This window comes from Labrus mixtus, chromosome 12 (genome assembly GCF_963584025.1).
Source record: "Labrus mixtus chromosome 12, fLabMix1.1, whole genome shotgun sequence".
NCBI lineage: Eukaryota > Metazoa > Chordata > Actinopteri > Labriformes > Labridae > Labrus > Labrus mixtus.
This window is the reverse complement of record NC_083623.1, coordinates 2,497,201-2,523,622: the sequence shown is the minus strand read 5'-3', so window position 1 is coordinate 2,523,622 and position 26,422 is coordinate 2,497,201. Positions and strand designations below refer to the sequence as shown.

Genomic DNA, 26,422 nt, shown 5'->3' with positions numbered 1-26,422 from the left:
TTGTTTTATCAGATGTGGTAGCTGCGACAGGCTGATAAGGTTAAAAAAAACTGTTTGTTCTCATTCTATCACCTGTCACCAGAAGATGGACCGCACACACACAACCAAGGAAAAAGATACTTAAAGGGGACATATTATGAATAATCCACTTCTACAGTGTTTCTGAACATATATCTGTGTAACCTGAGAGTCTACTGACCCACAACATGTGAAATAAACCCATCCAGTCCTTTGTTTGTGGTCTGCATAAGTCTTACAACACAGAGAAAAATGCTCTGTTTCAAATGTGCTCTCCTTGTGATGTCACAGTGGGATTCTAGTAAAAAAAATCCCCTCCCCTCCCCTGATATCTCCACCCATAGACTAGAACAAAACTTTTGCTCAGGTCGACCATTTTTATTCTCACTAGTGAAGGAGTGATCTACGGGGAAAACTCAGGGGGGAGGGGTCATTACATTTAAAGAGACACACACCAAAACGGAGCGTTCTGAGAGAGCTGGTTTATACAGGGTCACAAACCTCCTCTGGTGCTTGATTCATGTTATACTTTGAACAAAGCACAGCACAGATGTTTCATTTAGACCACAGGGGAACTGTTTGAAAAGGTGGAGGAGGGGGATCATATGTCCTCTTTAAAGAAATACATAAATATGTATGTTTAAATATCTCTACAGCTTGTTCAGTTCAGTGCTAGAGGCAGGAAGAAAGCTGTTTTTGCACCTTGGGATCAAAAAAATCCATTGAGAGGGAAGAAGCTAAAAATCTTTAAAGCAAGGTATGCAAGGGTTGATTCTTAAAATACTGAAATGACAAATTCTGGAGCTTGACAAAGGTTTCCTGAATTCTGCAGAGGGAGAAGCTCAACCCTCCAGGGCGATGTTTGACTGTTTGTTCTCCGAGTGCTGAACACATTCAGACAAAAAAGCCCAAGATGCTTCAGATGTCTGGACACAATATGTTCAGTGAGAGCATGTCTTGGCCGAGTATCAGCTCGTATCTGCCATATGCTGCCATGAACACATGTCGGCCCGACTGGCAAGGAGGAGAGAAGGTCTGTCATCTCTCAGATCCCGAGGGGGAACGGACCCCAGCAGGGGGTCTGACGATCAGTCAAAGCATTTTCAGCTAGCTTCTTTTAGGTTATGTTTGTACTGTAGGGGTGGAATCGAATTCAAATCACATAGGTCACAAAATATCTGACCATTCATAAAGATCAAGAAAAGATAGTATTTCTGCATTTAAGGGAGAATAATGGTTTAAAGTCTGAACACACCTCACAAACAACGGTGTGATTTTTCTCATTCTGTGCCTCAATGAGGTCTGCCAGGCAGTACGGACGCTCTGCAGACAGCTGCTTCGTCTGTTCTGCAAACAACGGCACGATGTCGTCGTGATCTTCGACCCTGTGATGTACGAGAAGAGAAAGTGCTTCATTAAAGGGTTAAAGGATTTTTATTTTTCACCAGGTAGCAAGCATACAGGATTCTGTGCGTTCTCTGGACTCTCTTCATGACGTCCAACAAAAGCAGAAACCACACCCTGTTCACGGCTTCAGTCACATATGGACAAAGTGTGTGTGTGAGTTTCATTGTTTTGGATTGCAGATACTATGTGTGAGTGTGAAGGACTCATCAGAAACTACCTGGCTGTGCGGATCTGAAGCCTGGGACTGTGCTCTTGTCTGTGGCAGATTAAGGCTAAGCACTCGGGGCCCGGGTCAGTCAGGCGCTGCAGCGGCTCAAACGTGTCCTCCAGTGCCGCCTCTGAACAAACAGAAATCACAAATTCAGTTTCTGCAGAGAAGTTTATGAATTATTGATCAACTTAACAGAAAATTTGATGCATAAAATACCTAAAACACCAACATTCGGGCTGACCAGGCAGATGTAATCAAGCTCTGCAACCGCGTTAAAGACGGCCCTGCAGAGAGAAACAGAATAAGAGGGGAATTTAAAACGTTGTATAAACCTTCATGTAAGAACATTCTGTGTTTGGGCTTAACCATAGACTGTATTTCAGACATGGAAAGTGCCTAATGAATTAATAATTAACCCATCCCTGTTTCTATAAAACTTTGAAATAGTGGCAAATGGGACATATAAGCACTGGAATATAATTTCTCTTTGTGTGTTTGCACTGGTATTTTGAGAAGCTGAAGTTATTCATATACTTAATTTTATTTCTGGACATTACTAAATAATGTTTATCGTTTTATATTTAAGGTGAATCATGTTGATTGTTGTCTTTTCTATGGCTGCAGCATGGGTGAAGCACCGAAGACAAATGTTTCACTTTGTGAGACAATAAAGTTGGTCTTAAATCTTAAATCTTGAATCTCATGATGCCACCCACTGGTTTGTAGACGCCTGTATGAGTTTGGTATTTAAACTGTTGCCATCTCGTTTTTTTGGAGGCAGAGGTGACCAAACTTAAACAAGAGGGTAGATCACCGGCTAACACTCAATGTCCCCTTATCATCTGATGCTCATAAAGCTCCTATTCTCATTCATGATGAAAAAATCAGTGTCATCTTATAAATATCTGGGTATAATGATCGAGCATCTGTTGTCCTGGAAAGATCACATCGATTACATCTGTAAAAAGACAAAACAAATAATTAATTTCCTCCGCTGTCTGAGATCTTTTGGGGCGAGTCGACAGATTCTTCTTCTGTTTGTTACCTCTGTGATTCTAAGTGTCCTACAGTCCTGTAACACCTCATGGTATATGTGTCTGTCCACCACTCTGAAGTCTAAACTGCTCCAGCAGTTGAACATCTGCTCTAAGATTGTAGGCCAACCCATGCAAAGACTCTCTGAATCCGCCTACAACAAAAGCATTTTAAGACTGGCTAACTGCATCGCCTCTGACCCTGACCACGCCCTGAACACAGAGTATGAACTGTTACCATCAAACTGGAGATACAGGGTCCCACGTTCTAAGAAGGTCAGACTGAAACACTCTTTTGTTCACCAATCAATCCTAAAATTGAATGTGGAGCTGAATCCTCGACCAAAGCACGTTTAGGGCCTCTGGGCATTTGTTTGGGATTTGAGTGTTGTTTCAAATGTTTGTATCTTTGTTTCCTGTCTTAATTGTTGTGTCACAAATGGATTCGCTGTGATGCAAGGCAAATTTCAGACGTCTGACAATAAAGTATCATCTATCTATCTATTATGCTATCATGTTATGAAGTTGAGGTAGCAACTTATCCTATTTTATTCCTCATTTCTCATGGCATGCCATCACAGCTGAAACATCAGAAATAACAAAAGGTCTTATTTCCAAACCTCATTATTTCCTTTAAGCTTGCTGCGGAGAAATCCGGCTGTGACACAAAAAGGTGGAGGAAGAGAGTGTTCCAAGGCTAAAAAAGGAAGACATTTCAAATCAACATAAGTGTTGTTGATGTGAAGCACTGAATCAGAAAATATTATCAAGCAGAAAGATTCTTTCTTCCTGAAAGAAACTTCACTTTTTCACTTTCTCGTACGTGCTGTAAGAAAATAAACGCACTGTGCATTTTTCAGCCCTCAAGTGTTTCTGCAGGAAAGGTTCCCAGAGAGTCTGATCCACCAAGTCTCCGACAGGGTGGTCGAAGAAGGAAGCGTGGGCCAGGATCTCCTCCTTTTCATTGGCCAGAGTCACGGCCAGATTTGCTTTCTCTCTGGACGGAAACAGGAGCAAGAAAATCGTGTTAAGATGAAATTATTTAACTTCTATGCATTATTCATGCACACAATGTGTTACAGCTTCGAGGCTAGGGGAGAGCGGGGCATGTTGTCACACTGGTTATATCTCTACCACTAGAGGGCGCTGTCTATAATTATAACCGTTGAATGTGCAACTCACAGTTCTGAAGTCATTCTGCTACTTACACAAAGCATTAGTCACCGTAATTTGAGTTGAGAACAATTTTGATCTTTTTCCAACATAAAAGTAAAAAAACTTAATTGTACATTTTATGTCATAAACATTTGATTAGTAAGTATGCTCAATTGGGTATATTTTACACAGAATAGAGGAGAGAAAATGTTTATTTTGATAAACGCTAAAGCTAGCTTGCGGCATAGCTATCAATAGCACACATTGTTGTCACATGTGACCAATACCCAGTATACATATATTACAACATTTTCCAACTGCAGAACTGCAGAAGCCAACTTTTCTAGCTGTTAAAGTTAATGTTTGCTGTGCAACATGTAAACAACAACGTGTGTGTTGATATACTGCTTCACAAAGTATTATTAGTAGTAATTCAATTGTTATATATGATGTGGCCACAAAATGGTAAAAAAAATAATATACAGGAGGGTGTTTAATAAGCCTTTAATTTAAAAAATATTTATTGATGAAATTATTTTTTTGTATGTATATGCAAGCAGAAGGAAGAATATAAAGAAGGACAGAAGGGAAGCCTGCTAAAATGGTTCAAAATTATAAACGAAAGACCGACAATGGCAGTACACCAGCTGACATAATGTTGAGGGCAGTGAGGCAGGTAAAACTTCCAAATAAATCAATAAAGAGTACTGCCAAAGACTTCAGCATTAATTACAGGACCCTCACACGCTACTGTCAAAAGATGACATCCGTAGAAATTGAGGGTCAGATGACGATGCCAACATCAGTGGTGTGCTATGTTCAGCCTAGGCAGATTTTCCCAGCTGACTTGGAGATCCAACTGGTTCATTACATCATTAAGTCAGCTGACATCAACTTCGAGCTGTCACCAAGACACTGAAAAATGTATTTAAATGTGTTGAATTAGAATTTTAAAAAATAGTTTAAAAAAAAAGATATAGTTCAAGATGAATTTGTTTGTGTTTAGGCTATTTGTAGTTTTTTAGGTTTTTTGGTCTGCATCGTTTTTTATGCACTGACACTGATGAAGCCCTGGCATTGAAAACAGCTGTTTCAATAAATCTGACTTTCAAATGCAAGAATAAGAGTGACACGTGTTATTATTTGTTGAAAATATAATGTGACAATTTACCCCGCATAGTGTGACAACAAACCCCGTGATGGGGCAACTTGTCACAAATGCACACTCTGTACTTGATCATGTAGAATTTATTATTGAAGTGACGAGTGAAAATCTGAAGATTATACATTTGTGCACAAGAAATTAATCTTTAATTTGATATAGAAATTGAGTGACTGTGATATACTTAGACCGAGAATTTTAGGTGAAAGCCAAAAGTGTGACAAGATGCCCCGCTCTCCTACTTTATAAGAAGTATGTTTTAAAAGATTTGTCTTACAGAAGATGTATTATGTTGACTCTTCCAAAAAGCTGCAGAGTTTGGGAGCTGATGAGGCTGTCGATCATCTGAGCATCCGCTGATTCACTCCTCCTCACGGCCACAGCTTCCTCCTGCCCACTGGCTGAGGTTACGGTCCTCATCTTTACCTAAATTATTCAAAAAGAGACATGGTATGTTGGTACACGGTATCTCGTCAGGGACGACATTACTGCCAAAACAACAACTTTTTGTTTTAAGTAGAAAGAAACATCTACAGAAACTGTCAAAACGTGTCTAAATGCTGAGCTTTGTTACTTACTTGTCAAATGTTGCGTTAAAAACTAAAAACGTATCATTTCTCCATTATTTGCGCATAAATTCAGCCTACAAAAACGATAGTTACCTCTGGAGGTTTGACGTTTCAGCGTAGTTAATAGTGTCCGTGTAACCATAGCAACAGAACGCTGTGATGAGAATATGCTGCATTCAAGTGCTCTTTGGATGCTCGGAGATTCCCACGTAGTTCCGTTCGCCGAATGCAGAAACTTCCACGCTACAAATAACACAAGTTGTATTTAATTGATTAATAAAGGTTTTTGAGCAGCATGACAACCTTTACACTGGTCTGTCGTTTCCAGTAAAACTATTAATAAACTCTTAATTGATTTTTGTCCTTATTCTGTTGTAATACTCCCAGTGACACTAGCCAATTTTTCATAATTTATTCATAATTGTATTTTTTGGAACAAAGCTTACATCTTACATAAAAAAAACAAATCTATATATTTACATAACTGGTGTTTAAACATAAATCAATAGGCCTACTGTAAACAATCATATGAATGTAAATGACATACAGTAGCTATGAGTTGTTTTTCAAGGAATCTCAGATATTATAAATGTATTGACCACATTTTTGGTTCAAACAAATCACACAAACAGTCAAGGGTGTTAAAACAAACATCAATAACTAAGAAATATAACAGGTCAGTTCATTTCTATATGGGGAAATACATATTAATAAATAAAACATGTGTTAAGTAAGAGTAAAATAAAATCTGTTAATTGGGTAACATATTCAAGTGACTGCATAAGCTCATCGTTTTAATTTTTTTCTTTTTTGTTAGAGGATTTTCGGTTTAAGAAGTCGTTATTTCCCATTTCCCCGACAACACGTGAACGCGTGTCAGGTGTGAACCCGCGGAGCATTCTGGGTACTGTCATGGTGGCTGCGCGCTGGATGTGACCGAAACGTTTCATTACCGATTTCTCGTTTTGTCCTCGTTTTAAACATTTAAATTAAAGTTTGGGACGTAAAACTTTTGTCGAAATGGCGTCCACCGCGGCAGGTAAACAGCGGATACCGAAGGTGGCGAAGGTAAAGAAAAGAAAAAGATCATTTAAAGAGCTAACTGTGGCTAATGCTAACACGCTTAAAGTTACTGCAGTAAACTTCTAGGCTCCATGTGACTTCCCGCACCGTCTTTAAATGTCATATGTCTTTAATACCCGGTAGAAATATGCATTAAATACCAGGTTAGGTAACAAAAGTCAGCTTTAAAGAAGCCGTATGAGTTTGAATAAGAGCTAATGTTGCTAGCTAAGAGACGCCATGCTGCGCTTTGTTTTGGTTCATTTTCTTAAATATGCGAAAAATCTGTTTCATGTTTTTGTCCATAAATAGAAAACACTTAGTGAAGTATCGTGTTCAAACAGTAGACCTACTACAGACATATTTACATTACCTCATACAGTTGTTACAGACTCTGTCCTACAGATATATATATATATTATATGGGTTAATATAAAACTGTAACATAAGAGGGTAGAGGTGAAATACACGGCCTGTCCACCACCTGGATTTAACTAAGCAAATAGATAAGAGCCTCCCATTGGATAATAACTGCATGGGCGATTATCTTTCAGCTGGCAACAAGTTATTTAACCCCAACTGATGCAATGAGTAGCTTCTCATTTCTTAAAGTAATATGTTGAAAGATGTTAAGTCTGTTTGAGAAGGGTCAAATCACTGCAGAGAAAACATCTAAGGAGATTACAGAAACTACTAAAATTGGGTTAAGAACTGTCCAACACATTATTAAAAACTACCTGAATATACTGAAGGACCAGGTTATTCCATCAATGGATTTTTTCTTCCCTGATGGCTCGGGCTGATCCAAGATGATTCATCGGGATTCATCGGGCTCAAAATGTGACAGAGTGGTTCAGGGTGCATGAGACACCACAGAGTCCAGACCTTAACCCCATTGTAGGATCTCTGGGATGTGCTGGAGAAGACTTTGCGCAGTGGTCCGACTCTCCCCTCATCAATACGAGATGTTGGTGAAAAATGAATGCAAGACTGGACGGAAATAAATGTTGTGACATTGCAGAAGCTTATCGAAACAATGCCACAGCGAATGCGTGGCGTAATCAAAGCTAAAGGCGGTCCAACAGAATATTAGAGTGTGCGATCTTTTTTTTTTGGTAGTATTGTATACATGAAAACTTCAACACACAGAGGGAGAGACAGTTTGACACGGCCTTAAGAACATTCAGCTTTCATCTTTCTGCATAAACTGCTTCATCACAAATCTCAACTCAAACTTAAAAATGGTTAAAAACATTGAACTGTAAGACGGGAGGAACCTGAAGATGTTGTTCTCCCAGGTGAAACGTCATGCTGAAGGATTCCTTCTTGTGTTTCAGGTGAAGAATAAAGCTCCGGCCGAGGTTCAGATCACTGCCGAGCAGCTGCTGAGGGAAGCCAAAGAGAGGGAGCTCGAGCTTCTGCCACCTCCACCGAAACAGAAGATCACCGATGAGGAGGAGCTGAATGATTACAAACTCAGGAAGAGGAAGGTACGTGCTCACCTGTCATCTACTATTTTACTATGTTTTGCATTGGAGGGTGATTGTTCAGATGTTGCTCCAACATTTCAGTATAATGCACATGTTTTGACTTTGAGGAAACAGAACAACTATCAGACAGCTTTGGAGGTTTTTTTAACTTCTTACAAACCGCTCTGCCTTCTTCTCTCAGGGGTTTGAGGACAACATCCGAAAGAATCGTACCGTCATCAGTAACTGGATAAAATACGCACAATGGGAGGAGAGCCTGAAAGAGGTCCAGAGGTATGGTGTCAAATCGTTTTCCTTGCCGAATCTGTCCGTAAATCTTGATTAGTCGTGAGCATGTTAAAGGTTTTTATCCTACATGTAAACTTGTAATCTTTACAGAGAGTGGCTGCTGTATGGTCGCTCACAGGCCCACACATCTCTCTGCTTTTTCCTTCATTTCTGCATCTTTTGATTTCAGGGCTCGTTCCATTTACGAGCGAGCGTTGGACGTGGATCACAGGAACATCACTCTGTGGCTGAAGTACGCCGAGATGGAGATGAAGAGCCGCCAGGTGAACCACGCCCGCAACATCTGGGACAGAGCCATCACCATCCTCCCACGAGTCAACCAGTTCTGGTACGCATCAGGTTAAACTCTTCAGTGCTGCTTTTATTTAAGGGCGCCCTTTCAGGACACTCGAGGTCACCAAAAAAAAGGGGGGGGGGGGGCTGCACAGGCTACACGGGCTACAATCTTGTGAGTCTATAGAGGTTAAGTGGGCAGCAGGTAAAGTGAGGAGGAAGATCAGAGAGTACGGGTCGGTGTGAAGGCGATCAGGGAGGTACGCAGGTGAAGAGCTTTGAAGGGAGCCAGCGATGTTGTTGGGAGGACAGGGGTGGTGGTTTTAATGGAACGGGTTCTGGTGATGATACGTACCTTTTAATTGTTTTTGAATTAAGTGTTTTGTTTTAATGAATGCTTTGTGAAACAGGGATTAGTCTTCTTTCTGCTCCTTTTCATTCAACATTTGAGATTTTATCTTTGTTAGTTTTTCTTAACTTTATTGTTTGTTTGAATGAAATAAATTTATAAATAAGTTTACAGAGAAGCTTAAGAGGAAGTGGAGAGAGTAAAATTAGTCAATACAGATTAGTTGTGTGACGTCTTACTGTACGTCCGTCTGATCAGGAGCAGCTGATCGAACAGTAATCAGTCGTGCTTCAGTGTACAGTGAACAAGCTGAAATTCGGCCCGACTTCAAAAAGTGTTGTCTGCCTTAAATCATAGTGTTCCTCAGGCTTTAAAGTTTCTCTGGAGAATCTCTGTTCTGTGTTTCTAAACATACGTTTGTGGCTATAAGAACATCTACACCGGCTTCATCGATCATTCTTGTCCTTTCAAAGGTACAAGTACACGTACATGGAGGAGATGCTGGGGAACGCTCCGGGCTGCAGGCAGGTGTTCGAGCGCTGGATGGAGTGGGAGCCCGATGAGCAGGCCTGGCACTCGTTCATCAACTTTGAGCTGCGCTACAAGGAAGTGGACAAAGCCCGCAGTATTTATGAGCGATATATCCTTTTCTTGATGAGTATTAAATCACTGCAGGGAGGTCCTTCACTTGAAGCAGGGACACATTGTTTCAGTATCTAATAAGCATTAAAATAGAAGTATAATCATTTAACGCTTCATTTAAGTAATATTTGACTTTTTATTTTAAATCTCAGAAGCATCAGTAGAAAACATTTCTGTCATTTTTTGTACTTTTGTGCGGATGATATTTGTTTGTCACAGAAAAGTTCTTTAACTCCTCTGAACTCGTCATGGTTCACCCTGAAGTGAAGAACTGGATCAAGTACGCCCGCTTTGAAGAGAAGCACGGCTACATCGCCCACGGCAGGAAGGTGTATGAGAGGGCGGTGGAGTTCTTCGGGGAGGATCATCTGGAGGAAAATCTCTTTGTGTCCTTTGCCAAGTTTGAGGAGATACAGAAAGAGGTGTGTGTGTGTGTGTGTGTCTCCTTCCAGGAATGTGATGATTTCTTCTCACCAGACGAGTGGAGTGACTGATTGTTTTTGAAATGTGCCTCTCTTTACAGTTTGAGCGCGTTCGGGTGATCTACAAGTACGCTCTGGACAGAATCCCCAAACACCAAGCTCAGGAGCTCTTCAAGTACTACACCATGTTCGAGAAGAAGTTTGGAGACCGCAGAGGAATCGAGGACGTCATCGTCAGCAAAAGAAGGTTCCAGTACGAGGAGGAAGTCAAGGTATTTTATCCTCTTGATGTGTTTATGTATCCGGATCCTTTTCTTGCCCCGTGTCGCTGACCGTCTTTTCAATCAGGCGAACCCACACAACTACGACGCCTGGTTCGATTACCTCCGCCTGGTGGAAAACGACGCCGACCCCGACACGGTGAGAGAGGTTTATGAGCGAGCCATCGCCAACATCCCCCCGATCCAGGAGAAGAGACACTGGAAGAGATACATCTACCTGTGGATCAACTACGCCCTGTACGAAGAGCTGGAGGTCAAGGTGCCTGGCTTTTAAACCTTTTCACTTCAACAGAGTTACGAGAACGGATTTATTCAAATACAACCCACCGCATCTTATCTGAAAGACCCGTCAGTCGTTACTCATTTTATAAGAAAACATCACAATAAGGGAGAAAAACAACGATAAACTGTCTTTACAGTTTCTAATCTTCTTCTCTTTTTAATTCAGGATCCAGAGAGGACGAGGCAGGTGTACCAGGCCAGTCTGGACCTCATCCCTCACAAAAAGGTCATTCTCCACTCTAAGTGTTTTTTTTTTTGTCTTTATGATGATACAGTAACTTGTTGGTCCTGTTCTAACCTGAGTTTGATCATTGGATGTTTTTGTGTTTTGGTTCTAGTTCACATTCGCTAAGATTTGGCTGCTCTACGCTCAGTTTGAGATCCGGCAGAAGAACCTGCAGGGAGCCAGAAAAGTCATGGTAAGATTCACCAGAATGAAACTGAATGTGGAGGAAGCTGAGACAAGAATTAACTTTAATCTGGATCAACATAAAGTGCAGGCGAAGAAAAGTATGAAACATCTTCCTTATGTAGGTCGTCAGCAGAGGAATTATCTGTTCTTCTTCTCTGGTTTTCACTTCACTTTATTTAGAATATAAAGCCTCAAAGGATATATAATAAAATAAGGAGGGGCGGTTTCTGATCAGGTGCAAGATAATCTGTAAAAACATCCCTGACACACCAAGGCGGTCGTCGGCTGTGAAGGATTGTCTCCATAGTTTTTGTGGTGTGTCCTGGTTTGTCGCTACCTATCGTTCCCCGTCTGCGTTTTTTCAGCCGATTGGACGTGTTGAATGTGAAAACAAAAGGCGACGTGGAGTGTTTTTACTGTAAGACAATTGTCTGTTATTAAAAAAAAAAAAAAGGATAAAACTGCATAACACACTTAATTCTAGGCGTTGAACAGTAATCTGTCACCTCATAGATGTGTTTTTCTTCTTCTCTCCTCAGGGCACGGCGATCGGTAAATGCCCGAAGAACAAACTGCTGAAGGGCTACATCGAGCTGGAGCTGCAGCTGCGAGAGTTCGACCGCTGCAGGAAGCTGTACGAGAAGTACCTGGAGTTCAGCCCGGAGAACTGCACCACCTGGATCAAGTTCGCAGAGCTGGAGACCATCCTGGGAGACATGGACCGAGCCCGCGGCATCTTCGAGCTCGCCATCGGACAACCGCGGCTCGACATGCCAGAGGTACGCGTCGCAGTCTTATTATCTACGGCGTGCAAATAAGAACAAATCTCAAACATGGAAACTTTTTGTCTCTAAAGTCGTTTCTGAAGTCTATAACGTCTCTGAAAAGTTAACGACTTATGACTGAAGTTTGTTAGAATATGACTTCGACAAGATTATCCTCCATAAAGCCGGGAACAGACTGTACGACTTCAGGCCGTCCCAGACGAAAGACGATCAATCGTGGCAACATCTGTGGTCGAGGCTCCCAAACGGCGGTCCCACGTCGCTCTGTGAGAGAGGATCAAAGATGACTGATCGCACAGTCTTTTGACCAAACGTGGCCTGCGACAAAAATATCCAAAAGTGTCTGAACTTTGGGCCGATTATCTCAATGTGAATGCTTCTGTGATTTACGTCAGCTTCCAACCAATAGAAATGCAGCATGAAACACACAGGCGTCAGAGCTGTTAAAAGCGTGTGCATGCATGACAAACGTCAGCTTGATGCAACACTGATGACGCTGCATGTTGACTCGCCTCACAGGTACCTGATGGCACAGTGTCGTACCAACGTTATGAGATTGCCAAAATCACACACAGGGTTCCCACTCGTCCTGGAAAACAGTTGACTCATTTTCCGATGTTGGAAAATGACAGAAAAAGTAAAAAATGTCCTGGAAAATTATTCCAACACTCTCCTACAGGGTTGGACATTTTCACCGCCACACGTTAATAAAAGTATCTATTTGTTACATTAATCTACAACGCAGATTGAATGGAAGTCTGTAGATAATTTAATAACTCCGCCTCCCCCTCGTGTCAAAAGTGGATATTTTATTTACAATTTAGTTGAGAGTCAAACACGAGCCGAAAACTGGCTAACAGTCCTTTTTCTTTGCTGGCATTGTCTCTTCAAATGCAATACTGCGTTAAGGGTAAAAAAAATGGACCATGCCTTTGTAGCGGTAGCTCACAGTGTTATTAACCTTGTTAAAGACACTTAATATTGGTGTGGCACGATCACGGACTGTCATACCAGCTCGAGCATTGCTGAAAGTGTCCTGGAAAATAATCTCTGGAAAAGAGTGGGAACCCTGCACCCAGTCTGCAGGAGGTTTAAGAGGCGGCAGTTTGGTCTGTACATAAATGTTCCTGATTCTGTTTTTTTTTTTTTTCCCCCAGGTGTTGTGGAAGTCCTACATCGACTTTGAGATCGAGCAGGAAGAGTTTGGAAACACCAGAAACCTTTACAAAAGGCTGCTGCAGCGCACCCAGCATGTCAAGGTGAGAACTGCGTTTAGCTTTCTGTTGTCAGAGAAAAAATCTTTCTAACCCAACACAGATCAGTGTGAAATCAGCTCCAGCTCTGTTCTCTCAACAAACAAATTTGACTCATCTTCTCCTCTTTTCTTTTCCCTCTCCTCGTGCAGGTTTGGATCAGCTGCGCCAAGTTCGAGCTGTCGATCGAAAACCCCGACCGGCTGCAGAAGTGTCGGCAGATCTTCGAGGAGGCCAACAAGAGCATGAGGAGCTGCGAGGAGAAGGAGGAGCGCCTGATGCTGCTCGAGTCCTGGAGCGACTTCGAGAAGGAGTTCGGCTCCGACAGCTCCATGGACAGAGTGAGGAAGCTGCTGCCGGAGAAGGTGAAGAAGAGGAGGAAGCTGACGGCCGAGGACGGGGTAAGAACCGGAAGTCTCTGCTTCTTATTTACAAACTTACACCATCAGCGTCAGCAGGTAGCTCCGCCCCATGGACGACCTCCATTGTTGCTCTTCTTCTTTGAATTCATTAGCGGCCTACTCTGTCTCATTATGTATCTGACGCAGCTATCCCCTTCTGGCTTACACTCCACACACCTTAGGGTACGCTAGGCTGCAAAAAGTCAATCAGGATCAGGGTTTACCGTGCTGAACCGGACCGGACGGTTTAGTGGAATCGAGGCTTTAGTCCTTTTGTAGTTTTAGGATCATTTATGAAATATTACCTCCACTTCTCTGGAGTTTTATCTCTAAGCAAACTTGATTAAAAAAGTGAGCTAAACGTGTTCAGACAGTCACAGGTATTCATTCTAATCTCTCCTACTTTTGTTTATTTTAGTCGGACGCAGGCTGGGAGGAGTACTACGACTACATCTTCCCCGAGGACGCCGCCAACCAGCCCAACCTCAAACTGCTGGCCATGGCCAAGATGTGGAAGAGGCAGCAGATAGTGGAGGAGGTAGAGGAGGAGGAGGAGGAAGAAGACGAGGAGGCTGCAGAAAAAGATCCGGCGGCTGAAGAGAGCACTTCACAGTCCTCTGACACGCCTCCAGACGCTCCTGAACAGCAGCCGGAAAACGACGCCGAGAGAAACACAGAGGCGACGGAAACGGAGCAGGAGAAGACGTACGACGACCGAGACGATGACGGCAGCAGCAGCAGCAGCAGTGAGAGTGACAGTGATGATGATGATGGAGAGAAAGAGGTGAAAGAGCCAGAGAGCAAGAGTGGAGAAGAAGAGAAAGACTAGAACCACTTTCAACCTGGACTGATTTTTCTACTCATGTTTCTTTTTTTAAAACAAAAAGCAGCTGTGGAGCCGTCTTTAATGTACCACCGTGTTTCCCTTTGCAGCTGTGACATCATACAAACATCGATCCAAACATCGCTTGTCGTCTTTTATTCTGCAAAGTTTATTGAACCGATCATGTTCATGGATTTAAATGTGTACAATCAGTGGCTCTCTGACGATGAGGCGTAGAGTAACGGTCAAGAAATATATGTACAAAGTAAACCGAGCAGGACGCTGTGATTTAATGATCCACGTGTGATTATCGGGCGTGCGGAGAGAGCCACCGTCTACTGTTATTCGATGTCTTCTGGTCTGACAGGATGCGGCAGCGGGATGATCGACTTCTTCTCCGTGTCTCTGGACAAAGCTTTCCTCATATCTGAAAAATGGAAGAAAGATAAAAGAGCAGTTTTGATAAATAAGTCTCAGCCTCCAGCTCATTTTGTTTTCCTGGATGAACGGCGCCCTCTGCTGTTGATGGTTGAGAGTTCAACACGTGCTTTATTTTTTTATGCTTCTTTCAAACTTGTTTTAGTTAAACATTAAAAGGTCAGATCATTTTGTTTAAAGGGTTTATATGCGATTTTTTTGATCCAGCAGATGTCGCCCTTGAGCACCAGCATGAAACCAAAACAACTGGCGCTGCATTGTTGTGTTAGCATGCTAATGCTAGCGATCTTTATTATGCTCGTATCTTCACACTGCATGTAAATTTACCTGAAATGAGCGTGATCTAGAAACACAGTTAAGCAGTGAGTACAGTATGTTATTCTTCTTTTCTCTAGTCCCTCAATTAAACAACTTTTATACACGAGGGGAGGAGTCAGCCGGCCGTCCGGGCGATGTAAACAAAGTGAAGATAGGACTCTGAAAACATCACAGACAGTGGGACTCGGGTGTTACACCCATTGTAGACAGTCATGACTCACAGAGTTATTTTCAGAGGATAAACTTGATTTATATTTAAGTGTGAAAAATCACAGAAAGACTTTAAATTAAAAAACAAACTAGTTGTTTCTCTGTTCTCAGCTTCGGCTTTCTTTGTCAGGGTTTTGAAATGGATCTTAATAACTTTTGCTGCTGCCCAAATATGAACGGAAATTAGTGAAATTTTCATCTTTTTTCAGGCTGCCAACAATAACTAAGCTGAGCCATCATGACTCCTTTGTAATATTGGTTTTCGTGTTGCAGAAGTAAAGGCCCTGACACACCAAGGTGAGCGGTCGGCGCCCTAGTTTTTGCGGTGTGTCCGGCTCCATCGCTACCCGTCGGCCAATTTGACATGAATCTCTCTGATTGGCTGTTTGGCGGTTTCATTTCTCTCCAGCTCTCCTCTCAGGTTCAGTAAAGCCTCTTGAGCATGTCTCTGTAGTCTTCATACTTTCACCCATTAGTGCGGTTTCTCCTTATCTGTCTCCTCCTCCTCTTCTTTTCTTTTTCCACTAAAAGACCAAGAACTGACAACGCCAGCGCCATTTTCTACTTTTTATCAGACATTATTCTCCATTAGTAGACGACCTATAATACGAGTGGTGAGCGACAGCGGTGTGAAAATGGTCTTCTTGTATCATAACAAACGGACTACCGCCCCCTGCTGGCATGGAGAGTTATTTCCTCTGTCCCTTCATTAAACGTCTAACACACACATTAACCCCTAAACGTTCATTTCCCGCCCTGATTATCTGTTTTCAGACTGAACAACTCGTCTCACCATAAGCGTCTTCGTCCGGTTCTCCGTTGCTGGCCGAGTAATACTCGATGACCGTCCTGTAGACGCTGTAGCCCAGGCGTTTGTACATGTTCACCGCCACCTGGTTTGAGACGCGCACAAAGAGATCCACAAAGAATCCCCCCTTCCTACAAAAAAACGAGACGACATGAGAGTCAGTCACAGGAGGTCGTTTGTTTACAACATCTCGTACTTCATCAGGCAAAAACTACAATTTATGTAGCAGACGATTTTATCATCAGAGAGTAAGATCAACACAAGCAAAGATCAGCTTTAACTCTTGATTGGACGCTCGGGTGCTGACAGGAAGTGACCACAGTGTCATGCGATGGGTACAAACCTCTCGGAGATCTCCTCCAGCATCTCCATCAGTTTGGCGGCGAGTCCCAGTCGTCTGAACTCGGGGGCGACGGACAGAGCGGTGACGTGACCGTGCCACTCCTCCCGAGCCACAGATCCCTCCGCCTTCCCCATGACTGCGAGGACGAAACAAGACACAAGTCGGCCACTCGGTTTAGAGTCACAGCAGCGTCACTACACTGAGTTTGTTCTACTGGAACAAAACACAGAGGAGTCGGCCGAGCGTGTCAAACGAGGGGTGAACTAATTAGACACAACTTCCTGTTCCTGTTTTCATTCCTCTCTAATGAAAGTTTAGACCCTCACTAGCCGACTTACTCTCCAAGTGTCTCCAAAATGAAATGTTTACACCAGACAAAGATCTTACTGTAGCCCATGAGTTCACCACCAGGAGCCTCGGCAACGATGAAGTACTCCGGCCAGTGAGCCAGGTACTGCAGGTAAAACGGGATCCCATACTGGAGGTTAAAGTCAAAGAAAACCACAGACCTATGTTAGAGTTTTTAAAAAAATGACACGTGATGTTTTCTGTCTCCCGGTGAAATTAAACTGCAGCGTGATTCTCTTTTCATGACGATGAAGCCATCAGCATGTGAAGAGGCTGCTGCACAGGTGGGCATGTTCTTTTCAAATCCTTCCTCTTGTTTGGGATTCATACGCGACGCAGGAGTATCTATGCGCTGATTTAAGTCATGACGATGTGAACTTTGTCCACCTCTGATGAACTGACCTTGCAGGAGGTTCGTTTGTGTCTACATATTAATGTTCAAATGAAGGATACAGTCTCTGTCAAAGGGTCCAGGTTGCTGTTGGGGAAAAAACAGAGAACACAAAGTTAGTATTAAACTTTTGAGTCTCTCATCGTCCACAAAGGGACGCATATATATCTCAAGAAACATACCTAAATAAAAAGGTACACACACACACACACACACACACACACACACACACACACACACACACACACACACACACACACACACACACACACACACACACACACACACACACACACACACACACACACACGTCAGAAAGTGTTTTCGGACCATTTGTATAAATCAGGTTTTATGTAATTTCCTTTTTGGTGTCAACAATGAAAATACTTTAGAGAAGCTAACTAGTTAGCATAAGCAGGTGGACTAAAGACAACTTTTAGCAAAACTACACTTTTTCATTGACTACGTATATGCCGAATTATTCAGTGGACAAAAACGAATTAAACGGTGTATCATACAGGTATTATTATCCTTTCTTCGTACTAATAACAACGACATTACTGAGTTTTCTTGTATTTTAACATGGAGTTTGGCGGAGCGTTCTGTCGCGAACGCTGCTGAACGCTCCAACAGGATGTGACGCATAAATCTTTACCGCATCGAACACAAGCCGGCAGGTTGTGAACAGAAGCTGTGCGGTTAAACTGGGAGGAAAACACTCACATGTTGTTGAATTTAAATAAATCATCGCAGGTAAACGGTCGCAATGTTGTCATCTTGGCTCGCTGTCCTGTGACCTTTAACCTCACAGAAGAAAAGACGAGAGGGAAAAGAGTAGCGCCCCCTGCTGGCCGGAGGTGCTTCTTCATCTTTTTTATTTTTCTGTGGAGTTTTACTGAGGTTTGCCATCATTATATTTGCTATAATTGCTAATGTTAACATTGGACTGATCAGTCCAGTTTCTAATTACTGACATTGAAGCTCTGAATCTATCTTATTCATTGTTGTTGCTCTGTGTGTCTCTGCATCTCCCTTTATTCCACTGTCCAAGCCCAGCACAGCCCAGTCTCAGCTGATGTCTCTTCATCATGAGTCTGGTTCTGCTCGAGGTTTCGGTAATCGAGAAATAATACCTACTTTTCCTCTGATTATTAATGTTTAAAAATGTAATAAATAGAATCCACTGTTTTCCTAATATAACGACTGAAAAGCCAAGAAATCTGGTCACAGTTTGGCTGATCTTCGGTCACACTTCCACAAGGCAAAGTCACGTCATCTCCAACTCCGACTGTGAAGGAGGGGACGTCTTCTCCTGTAACTGCTGATAAAGAAGAGAGAAAGGTTTTGGGTAAAAGCAACAGAGAACAGCAAATGTTCCTTTTGATCTCAACACGAATGAACAAAGAAAACAGCACCATAAACTGCAACAAACATAAAGTAAAATCAACGTCTTTACTTTGTCTTCTATCAGTGTGCGTGTCTTTACACAGTTTCTGCAAACATCACAGACCAACAGAGGCGATTCTAGTCTGTTGGGGCCCTACGCAAAAATCAACCAGGGGGCCCTTCAACCAGTGTGCATCACTGTCCCTATCTATGTCTGCCAGTGTCCCGACGCTTACTCTTCTTCCCTTTTTCCCCTCTTTTCTTTTTTCTCTCCTACAGACGGAGACATGCAGCGCTTTTCTTCTCAGAGCACAAACGCTTCATGCAGACACTCCCAACGTACAGCCAGCGCTTTTCTGCCCGAAAAAAACACTGGGTGGACACGGGGCCTTAGTGGACAAATTCATTAAGACTTCTGAAGTACTCTTCATTTGTCTTTCTTTCAAAAAGGTGAAGGGAAAATCTCCAAATGGCCTGTTTGAGCACACATTTTCTGAAAAGTGGAGCAGGCAGAAGACGGAGAGGATGGACTTTTCTCATCATTGGGGGGTTTGAAGACAGACTAGAGACACATGTTAGAGTTAGAGGAACATGGTGAAGTGTGTTTTATATAATATGTGACCTTTAACTTACATTTTAAATAACTGATTTCACATTAAAGGCAGCACAGCTTTATGTATATTACGAGCCTGCTGTGAGACTTCATTAAAAGTCAGTGATCATCATATCTATGTTTCCTTTATGTTTTTATGAAAACATTACGGGTACAATCTTTAGACCTCTGCTGATGCTGTATCGATGTTCACACTTAAACACTTCCCCTTCAGTTCTCAGAAATAAATAATGAACCAGAATGAGGAACAAGCATTTCTACAAACCAGTCTCCTGAACTGTCAAAGGAATCACATTCTGAAGAGTTTATTTATTTTATTTAGTGTTTTAAAGTCATTAAGTAAAGATTTGTTTTTGAGGGAGAAGTTTACAGTTCGGCCTGGAGTTTCTGTTCAAATACGACAAAAGGTCAAGAAAGGGGACGGATTCAGAAACAGAACTGTTGGTAAAAAGTCATGAGTGACTCGTGTCCTTTTATCGAAACAGAATCACATCAACTTTAAGATGTTTAAGTATCTTTAAGAACTCTGGAGGGAGGAAAGGTGGATAAGATCTTTAACTTAAAGAGTGTGGGTACAAAACTTCTCAGGGTCATAAAGGGAAGTTTCTGCTACCACAGGAAGTTGATTCTCTAAGCCTCTTAAAGAAATGCTTATTAAGGAAGTTACACATTGAAAAGCACGACAACAAGAGGACGAGATAAAGGAGCAAGATGCATCAACTCAGAAGGACTAAACTGTCTTTAATTGTGATACTAACGCTGCTGGTTACAGGTAAGAATTTGCTGTTTGCTCTGAATTTCATTACGTTTTGTTACATTTTTAAACATTACAGTTTATAATACATAAAAACATTGATTGTTTAGTATTGATCACATATCTTCATTCCTGTTGTTAGTTGCACTTTTATTCTCTTACAAAACTTTAAACAAATAAAAAAGTACAAATTCATGTTCCTATTTTTTTTATATATTTCTCTTTGATCTTCTTCAGCTGTAACTGGAGATGATACCGCCTCCCTCACAGTCAGACTTGGACATGATGTCACTTTGCCATGTGGAAATGTGATTAAAGATCAGCAGAAATGTGACAGTACTTCTTTGCTTTTCAGTCGTGATAGTGGGAGCACAGCAGTAGAGCTGGTTACACTCGGGAATATAAATAAAAATGAGAAAGCTAAAGCTAAGAGGCTAAATGTTGCAGAGGATTGTTCTCTGGTTATTAAAAGTGTCACACGTGAAGATGTTGGTCGTTACACCTGCAGACAGATCAGATCAGGAGAACAAGTTTCAGAAGCTCGTGTGTTGCTGAATGTTATTAACAGTAAGTGTTGCCTCATAATCATTACAATTTAAACAGAATAATATCCTGAAACATTTGAATATGTATGAACAAGGTGTGGAAGTTAAACTTACTCTTGTGTTCTCTCTCTCACAATATCTTCAACAGTTGAATTGGACGATGCCTTCAGGTTTTACTGCTCTGTGTTCAGTTATGGAGACTGTGCCCACACAGTGCAGTGGTATTATAAGGGTGATGAGACAGATATATCACAACACCAACAGTTAACCTGTACAGCCGTTGTGATATTTACAACTCCTCATGTTGTTCAGAAGTCAAACTTTAATGAGTTGCTGTTTTGTAACGTGACAGACAAAAAGAGTGGACAAACACTGCTGTGTAATGTCGACCCCGGGTCATCATGTGAGAAAACAGGTACAGTTATTTACATTTTATTTCAAGTAAACACACTTCTTCTGTTATCAGTGTGACTCCAGTTGGTTAAAGGGATGTATGTCATCTTTATTTTTGTTTCTTGATATCATCTTCAACAAATGAGAAGGAAGCACATCAGCAGGAGGAAACGAGAAAATGGAGGACGAAACTCTGAAGAAACCAGGTAGAGTACAGACCACATTCACACAGCCGCCATTTTCCTGTGATGTCACACTCAGGCTGGTGTAAATTATATCACGTTGTACTGCTTTGTTCAGTGAAGCTCTCAATTCAATTCAATTCAGTCAGCTTTATTTGTAACAAAACCACAGGTAATTGAACTCAAAAGCACAACTCAAAACACAGTCTTTGGTTAGGGGAAAAAACAGTCTTTACTTCTTACAAGCAGACAGAATCCAAAAAAGTGATCCAAGTGAAACAACGGCTTGTACGCTTCACACAGAGGTCAAAGAAGAACTGGCACAGAAAGAAGGGAAGCCACAGACTAAATAGGTGAGGGGGAAGACAACGAGATGCAGCTGGGAACAATCAGGGCGGGGCAGACGATCACACAGGTGGGAAACACATGAGGGCAGGAAGTGACGGATCTGAAATGAGAGGAGAGGTTAGTGACCCAAAACAGAAAATAATACATGTGGAAATTAAAACATAACCTAAGATACAGAGCTGGACATGAATGTGAAAATATCTGCATGGCTTATAAGAACAAATACTACAAAAATAATAACTACTAAAGATATTTTAACAAGAGGATTAATTAATTAATTAATCATAAATATGAATAAACATCTCAAATATAATACAAAACAAATTAAAGAAATAAAGTGTCATTAATTGTTTTATAGTGTGTGTGTGTGTGTGTGTGTGTGTATGTGTGTGTGTGTGTGTGTGTGTGTGTGTGTGTGTGTGTGTGTGTGTGTGTGTGTATGTGTGTGTGTGTGTGTCTCTGTGTCATCTGTGTGTGTGTGCGTGCGTGTGTGTGTGTGTCTCTGTGTCATCTGTGTGTGTGTGTGTGTGTGTGTGTGTGTGTGTGCGTGTGTGAGTGTGTGTGTGTGTGTGTGTGTGTGTGAGTGTGTGTGTGTGTGCGTGTGTGTGTGTGCGTCTCTGTGTCATCTGTGTGTGCGTGTGTGAGTGTGTGTGTGTGTGTGTGTGTGAGTGTGTGTGTGTGTGCGTCTCTGTGTCATCTGTGTGTGCGTGTGTGTGTGTGGTTGTGTGTGTTTAAACACCCAGTAACCTCCAAGTCACCTTTATAAACGTACAATATGTCAAATTTTATTAGAAAGTTTACATTTAAATATCTAAATTACAATGGGGAAGCAGAGAGGACTCCCATGATTCTCTGCCAGCCTCAACTTCATCTTTTGTCATTGTTTTGATTGAGAGCCCCCTGGTGGCGGAATTTACGTACTGTGCCTTTAAAAGATACACCATGACAACCAGAGGACTTTAAACCTACGAGGAGCTTGGTGTAAGGTTTAAGTTGTGATGTCTGCCCATGTTGGAACTATCTTCAGCTCGTGTAAAAACATTAAAAGTGTTGATCCTGACTTTGAATTGAACAATCACTGCAGTTTAAATGATTGTTTGTTTTATTCTCATTTTCAGGTTGGATCAGGTTCATCATTGTGTCTGTGGGACTGGCAGTACTCATAATCATTTTTGTGACGATCAGCATATGGGTGAGAACTAAAGGTGAGAAACCTTTTAAAATGTTATTAGTTTGACTTGGTTTACAATGTGAAAACTAAATTTTACTCTTTTGTCTTTACAGAGAACAAAACGCAGATGGATCACAATGCTGTGAGTTAAAAAACTAAATAATCAGAAGCTTGTTTTTCTGATATTTCAGAGATAACTGTTCTTTATATAGAGTAAAACTACAGTGTTTAAATCTAAGAGGCTGAAGGATAGAGGGATGTTTAATCGTGTCTTTATCTGAGTAGATCAAGTTTGTAGCCTTTTCTTTTCACAGGTTGAAAATGATGAAGGTGAAGCTTCAGTAATCTATGAAAACTCTGGAGGTCATGATGCTTCTGTCAGATTCCAGTGAACAACAACGTCAGGATCAATATCACCTGAAAAGAGAAGAAAACATGAAGATGAAGGAAAGACGGGCATCATTTTCAGTCTTTTTTAGCTCCTTTAGTTCCTTCTAGTTTAACAACTTCAGATTTATTTTTTTAATGGGGGGGCGAGCTTTTTATGACTTGATTTGTGAGTCAGGACAGTGGATAGAGTCAGAAATCAGGCAGAGAGATAGAGTGGGGAATGACATGCGGGAAAGCCGCCACAGGTCCCCGGGCCGCCCGCTTTGAGGACTGTGGCCTCATTAGGGCGAGCGCAGTAACCACGAGGCTAAGATTTCAAACCTCTTGTTAAAGCTTTGCCATAGATTGTAAGGTGCAACAGTAGCTCAGTCTGTAGGGACATGAGGCGTGCACTCTAACCACGAGGCTATTGGCGCCCCAACAACTCCAGATTTGTATTAAAGATTTGAAACATGTTTCTGTGGGGCGTCAGTAGATCAGGCTGTATGAACTTGGGTTGGAAACCGGAGGGTTGTCTGCTCTAGTCCAGATGCGGATCAAAATATGGAAGTTGGTCTGGTTGCTGGAGAGGTGTCAGGTCACTTCCTGAGTACTGCAGAGGTGCCCTTGAGCAAAGCACTGAACCCCCAAAAGCTCTGGTGCACTCCCTGTGTAGCAGCCTCACTCTGATATCTCTCTATTAATGCATGTCCACAGGTCCTGTTTGTGTATTTCAGGCCTACAGAATGTAGCATGTCTCTCAATAACAAAGTGCAAATCAGAACTTCCCCTGGGGGATTAATAAAGTATGTAAAAGTAAAAATATTAAAAGTCAAATGAACTCTTTGTGTTTACAAGACGGTTAATAATTGTCATTTATTGTAAGGATTTCATGATGCATAAGCTTGTCTTCTGTGTGTTTTTTTTTTATAAATCTTTGCAGTACTAAGGACTGCAGCCACTAGGACTGCAGCCTCAGTACATGGGGCACACGTTCTAACCAATTGGCCACCAACACCCCTGGACAATGTAATCTGAAGGAGAACATTCTCGCAGCACAACAAAGATGTCCAACTAAGCAACAGAGTCAGGCACCATGATAACAATTTATGGAATCAACAAAACTGCTGCATTTGTTTTATTGTTGCTGAAACGGTGTGTTCGCCTATCTGTGTATTTATTCACTGTTGTGCTAGCTCACTTTCAGTTAACTGCTTTCACCATCAGAAAGACCAATGTACCTGCTGTTGAATCAAAGTCTGGGCACTGGCTTTCTTGTGTTTAAGTAATAGCTACTGAACTTATATCAGAGATCTGCTTCAAAGGCCAAGCCACATGGCTCCCTTGTGATGTCACCACATTGTGCATTTTCTCTCTCTGCCTCCCTAACTCTCTCACTCTCTCTCTCTCTCTCTCTCACACACACACACACACACACACACACACACACACACCCACACACACACACACACACACACACACACACACACACACACACACAAATGCACATACACTCTCATGTGCCCCTTTGTTTGCTTGTATATATTTTGTTTGCTGTAGTTTAGTTTATAATATTTATTTGTTTCATTGAGTTTCATTGATTGCAGTTGTTGTTGCTTTATTAAATAAATTCTGTTATAATTCAAAGTGCAGTTGTCTGTTATAACTGGTGTATGTGCATTGTGATATAAGCTGGGTGCGAGGGCTAGAGTACAGATTTGAGCCTTCCATTTATTTAAATACAGGTATTTATTAACTAATAGTAATATTGGTATTCAACTAATTCAATTTGAGACAGATTTTGTTTCATTTGGTTATTGTTCCCTGATTTCAGGGTGGTGCCCCGTTATTATCACACTGTCAGTGTGTGTGGTTGTCAACATGTGAGCTATCTCTCACAGTGGAATCAAAGAAACAGGCTCCTCGATCCGTTGGCCCCTTCCCAGTCTCCAAGGTAATCAACACAGTTGCTGGTCACCTCCAGCTCCCTCGTGCCATGAGGATCCACCCCAAATCCTAAAAGTGCAATTTTTGCTACTTTGATATAAGTCATTTACAGCAATCTTTTGCAATCTTTTTACTGACCCATTCTGCCAGTAGAGGAGGTGGCAGGCTACAGGTTTGAAAGATTTTTGTTTATTAGTTTAATTGATTCTACGTTGATGTTTGAATTGATAATGTAGATTAATAATATGTATATTTATAAAAAGATTATCGTTGAATCAAAAAGGTGTTCCTCTGTTACTTGGAGTTGAGAAACTTCACAAGCTTGACTAGTTACACTTCCTGCCCTGCAGTGACTCTGACCACAGAAGCCAGATCATTCAGAGCTGCCACTGATGTGAGATAGATAAACACTCTGCTCGAACATGCTTAATTCATACATACATAATAAGCTCATCCGTATATCATGTATGCATGAGTATGTATCTGTACGCATTTATTTATGTATATACATGAGATTATGTTTGCATGTTAAGGTGTTTAGTCTGTCTGTTTCCTGTGGTTCCTGTGGTTTTTCTTGTGATATTTACCTGTTTTGTGGGTGTCAGATTGACCTTGTTTTCTTTGGAAATGAGTTTTTTTTTAAACTTTTTAAAACTGGACTTTTGTTGTTGGCGTCTTTGTTCTGAACACTGAACAATACAATTAGTTAATATATGATTTAAAGATGTAATATTTGATTTTAGAATAGCGTCTCTAGCTTGATTTTAAGAGCTTTATGGTGCTGATCAGGTATCTGTGAAAGAGATCAAACCTGCACAGCTCTGTTGATGTACCCACGTTCACACTCAGACACTTCCCCCTCAGTTCTCAGAAGAGAATAACCCACAGCAATGAGGAACAACCAATTCTCAGGCTTCTTAAAATATCGCCACCTAACCCAAGTGTCACCATCCTGTACTCTGTGGCTGAAGCATCACAGTCTAGTCATTTTCAGAGACAGAGTTTGAACCCTGCTGAGATTCAGCCTGGTCCAGAAACCAGTCCGGAGAGGGTGAGAAGACAGTGACACACTACACTCAGCTCAGAGTTAAGGCCTTTGCACACTGAGTCCGTTTCTTCATCCGACATTGGTGCACGTTAAATAAGAAACAGGATCTCATGTTGTGTCAATAATCTTTGCACACTGACTCTGAACCCTTCGTCCATTGTTATTTAATTTGGAAGAGGTTCAATCTGTGTGTTGTTTTTTTTTTTGCATCCGTCCCCTCGTGTGTGTGTGTGTGTGTGTGTGTGTGTGTGTGTGTGTGTGTGTGTGTGTGTGTGTGCGTGCGTGTGTGTGTGTGCATGTTCTGCATCAGTTCCTTCGTGGAAATAGGTGGTCTTAATTTTAATGGGAACATATTCTGAAAAATCCACTTTTCCAATGTTTTTGAACATATATCTGTGTAACCTGAGAGTCTACAGACCCACAACATGTGAAATAAACCCATCCAGTCCTTTGTTTGTGGTCTGCATAAGTCTTACAACACAGAGAAAAAT

The 26,422-nt window shown here is 41.6% G+C and overlaps 4 protein-coding genes across 5 annotated transcripts in view; 2 read left to right on the top strand and 2 right to left on the bottom strand.

The window, feature by feature from the left end:
* cfap61 (cilia and flagella associated protein 61) overlaps positions 1-5,409 on the bottom strand; it is a 42,692-nt gene extending 37,283 nt beyond the window's left edge. The window contains exons 1-6 of the mRNA XM_061051472.1: positions 5,265-5,409; positions 3,517-3,667; positions 3,291-3,367; positions 1,853-1,920; positions 1,643-1,763; positions 1,274-1,403 (exon numbers count right to left, since the gene is read on the bottom strand). Coding sequence (XP_060907455.1) covers positions 1,274-1,403; positions 1,643-1,763; positions 1,853-1,920; positions 3,291-3,367; positions 3,517-3,667; positions 5,265-5,407 — 690 coding nt within the window. The 5' untranslated portion in view covers positions 5,408-5,409. The remainder of the gene's footprint in view (positions 1-1,273; positions 1,404-1,642; positions 1,764-1,852; positions 1,921-3,290; positions 3,368-3,516; positions 3,668-5,264) is intronic.
* A 1,033-nt stretch (positions 5,410-6,442) lies between these two features.
* crnkl1 (crooked neck pre-mRNA splicing factor 1) lies at positions 6,443-14,789 on the top strand. Its single transcript, XM_061051470.1, has 14 exons — positions 6,443-6,624; positions 7,956-8,108; positions 8,290-8,381; positions 8,566-8,724; positions 9,492-9,658; positions 9,904-10,082; positions 10,184-10,354; positions 10,431-10,622; positions 10,812-10,871; positions 10,984-11,064; positions 11,597-11,836; positions 13,000-13,101; positions 13,248-13,496; positions 13,915-14,789. The coding sequence occupies exons 1-14, from the start codon at positions 6,577-6,579 to the stop codon at positions 14,323-14,325; spliced, it is 2,304 nt and encodes a 767-aa protein (XP_060907453.1). The 5' UTR covers positions 6,443-6,576; the 3' UTR covers positions 14,326-14,789.
* Positions 14,465-18,007, bottom strand: naa20 (N-alpha-acetyltransferase 20, NatB catalytic subunit). The gene is made up of 6 exons (XM_061051471.1): positions 17,899-18,007; positions 17,238-17,262; positions 16,824-16,914; positions 16,437-16,572; positions 16,079-16,224; positions 14,465-14,746 (listed from the first exon to the last, which is right to left on the bottom strand). The coding sequence occupies exons 1-6, from the start codon at positions 17,949-17,951 to the stop codon at positions 14,661-14,663; spliced, it is 537 nt and encodes a 178-aa protein (XP_060907454.1). The 5' UTR covers positions 17,952-18,007; the 3' UTR covers positions 14,465-14,660.
* A 1,497-nt stretch (positions 18,008-19,504) lies between these two features.
* On the top strand, positions 19,505-24,587 carry LOC132984609 (uncharacterized). Of its 2 annotated transcripts, XM_061051468.1 has the most exons (7): positions 19,572-19,946; positions 20,166-20,495; positions 20,622-20,888; positions 21,016-21,072; positions 22,515-22,601; positions 22,681-22,709; positions 22,882-24,579. In XM_061051468.1, the coding sequence occupies exons 1-7, from the start codon at positions 19,886-19,888 to the stop codon at positions 22,957-22,959; spliced, it is 909 nt and encodes a 302-aa protein (XP_060907451.1). In that variant the 5' UTR covers positions 19,572-19,885; the 3' UTR covers positions 22,960-24,579. The 2 variants fall into 2 exon arrangements, with proteins under 2 accessions (XP_060907452.1, XP_060907451.1); XM_061051469.1 differs by lacking the exon at positions 22,681-22,709 and having other exon boundaries at positions 19,505-19,946; positions 22,993-24,587.
* The last annotated feature ends 1,835 nt before the right edge of the window (positions 24,588-26,422 follow it).

What these genes read in the sequence shown, in the direction of transcription:
- crnkl1 (XM_061051470.1), top strand. Translation starts at nt 6,577, where the DNA reads ATGGCGTCCACCGCGGCAGGTAAACAGCGGATACCGAAGGTGGCGAAG. An exon ending in ACCTCATCCCTCACAAAAAG is followed by an intron (nt 10,872 to 10,983) that starts GTCATTCTCCAC and finishes TTTTGGTTCTAG; the next exon opens with TTCACATTCGCTAAGATTTG. An exon ending in CGCGGCTCGACATGCCAGAG is followed by an intron (nt 11,837 to 12,999) that starts GTACGCGTCGCA and finishes TTTTTCCCCCAG; the next exon opens with GTGTTGTGGAAGTCCTACAT.
- naa20 (XM_061051471.1), bottom strand. Translation starts at nt 17,951, where the DNA reads ATGACAACATTGCGACCGTTTACCTGCGATGATTTATTTAAATTCAAC. An exon ending in CTGGAGGAGATCTCCGAGAG is followed by an intron (nt 16,225 to 16,436) that starts GTTTGTACCCAT and finishes GTTTTTTTGTAG; the next exon opens with GAAGGGGGGATTCTTTGTGG. An exon ending in ACCGGACGAAGACGCTTATG is followed by an intron (nt 14,747 to 16,078) that starts GTGAGACGAGTT and finishes TCCATTTTTCAG; the next exon opens with ATATGAGGAAAGCTTTGTCC.
- LOC132984609 (XM_061051468.1), top strand. Translation starts at nt 19,886, where the DNA reads ATGCATCAACTCAGAAGGACTAAACTGTCTTTAATTGTGATACTAACG. An exon ending in GTCATCATGTGAGAAAACAG is followed by an intron (nt 20,889 to 21,015) that starts GTACAGTTATTT and finishes ACAAATGAGAAG; the next exon opens with GAAGCACATCAGCAGGAGGA. An exon ending in CGCAGATGGATCACAATGCT is followed by an intron (nt 22,710 to 22,881) that starts GTGAGTTAAAAA and finishes TTCTTTTCACAG; the next exon opens with GTTGAAAATGATGAAGGTGA.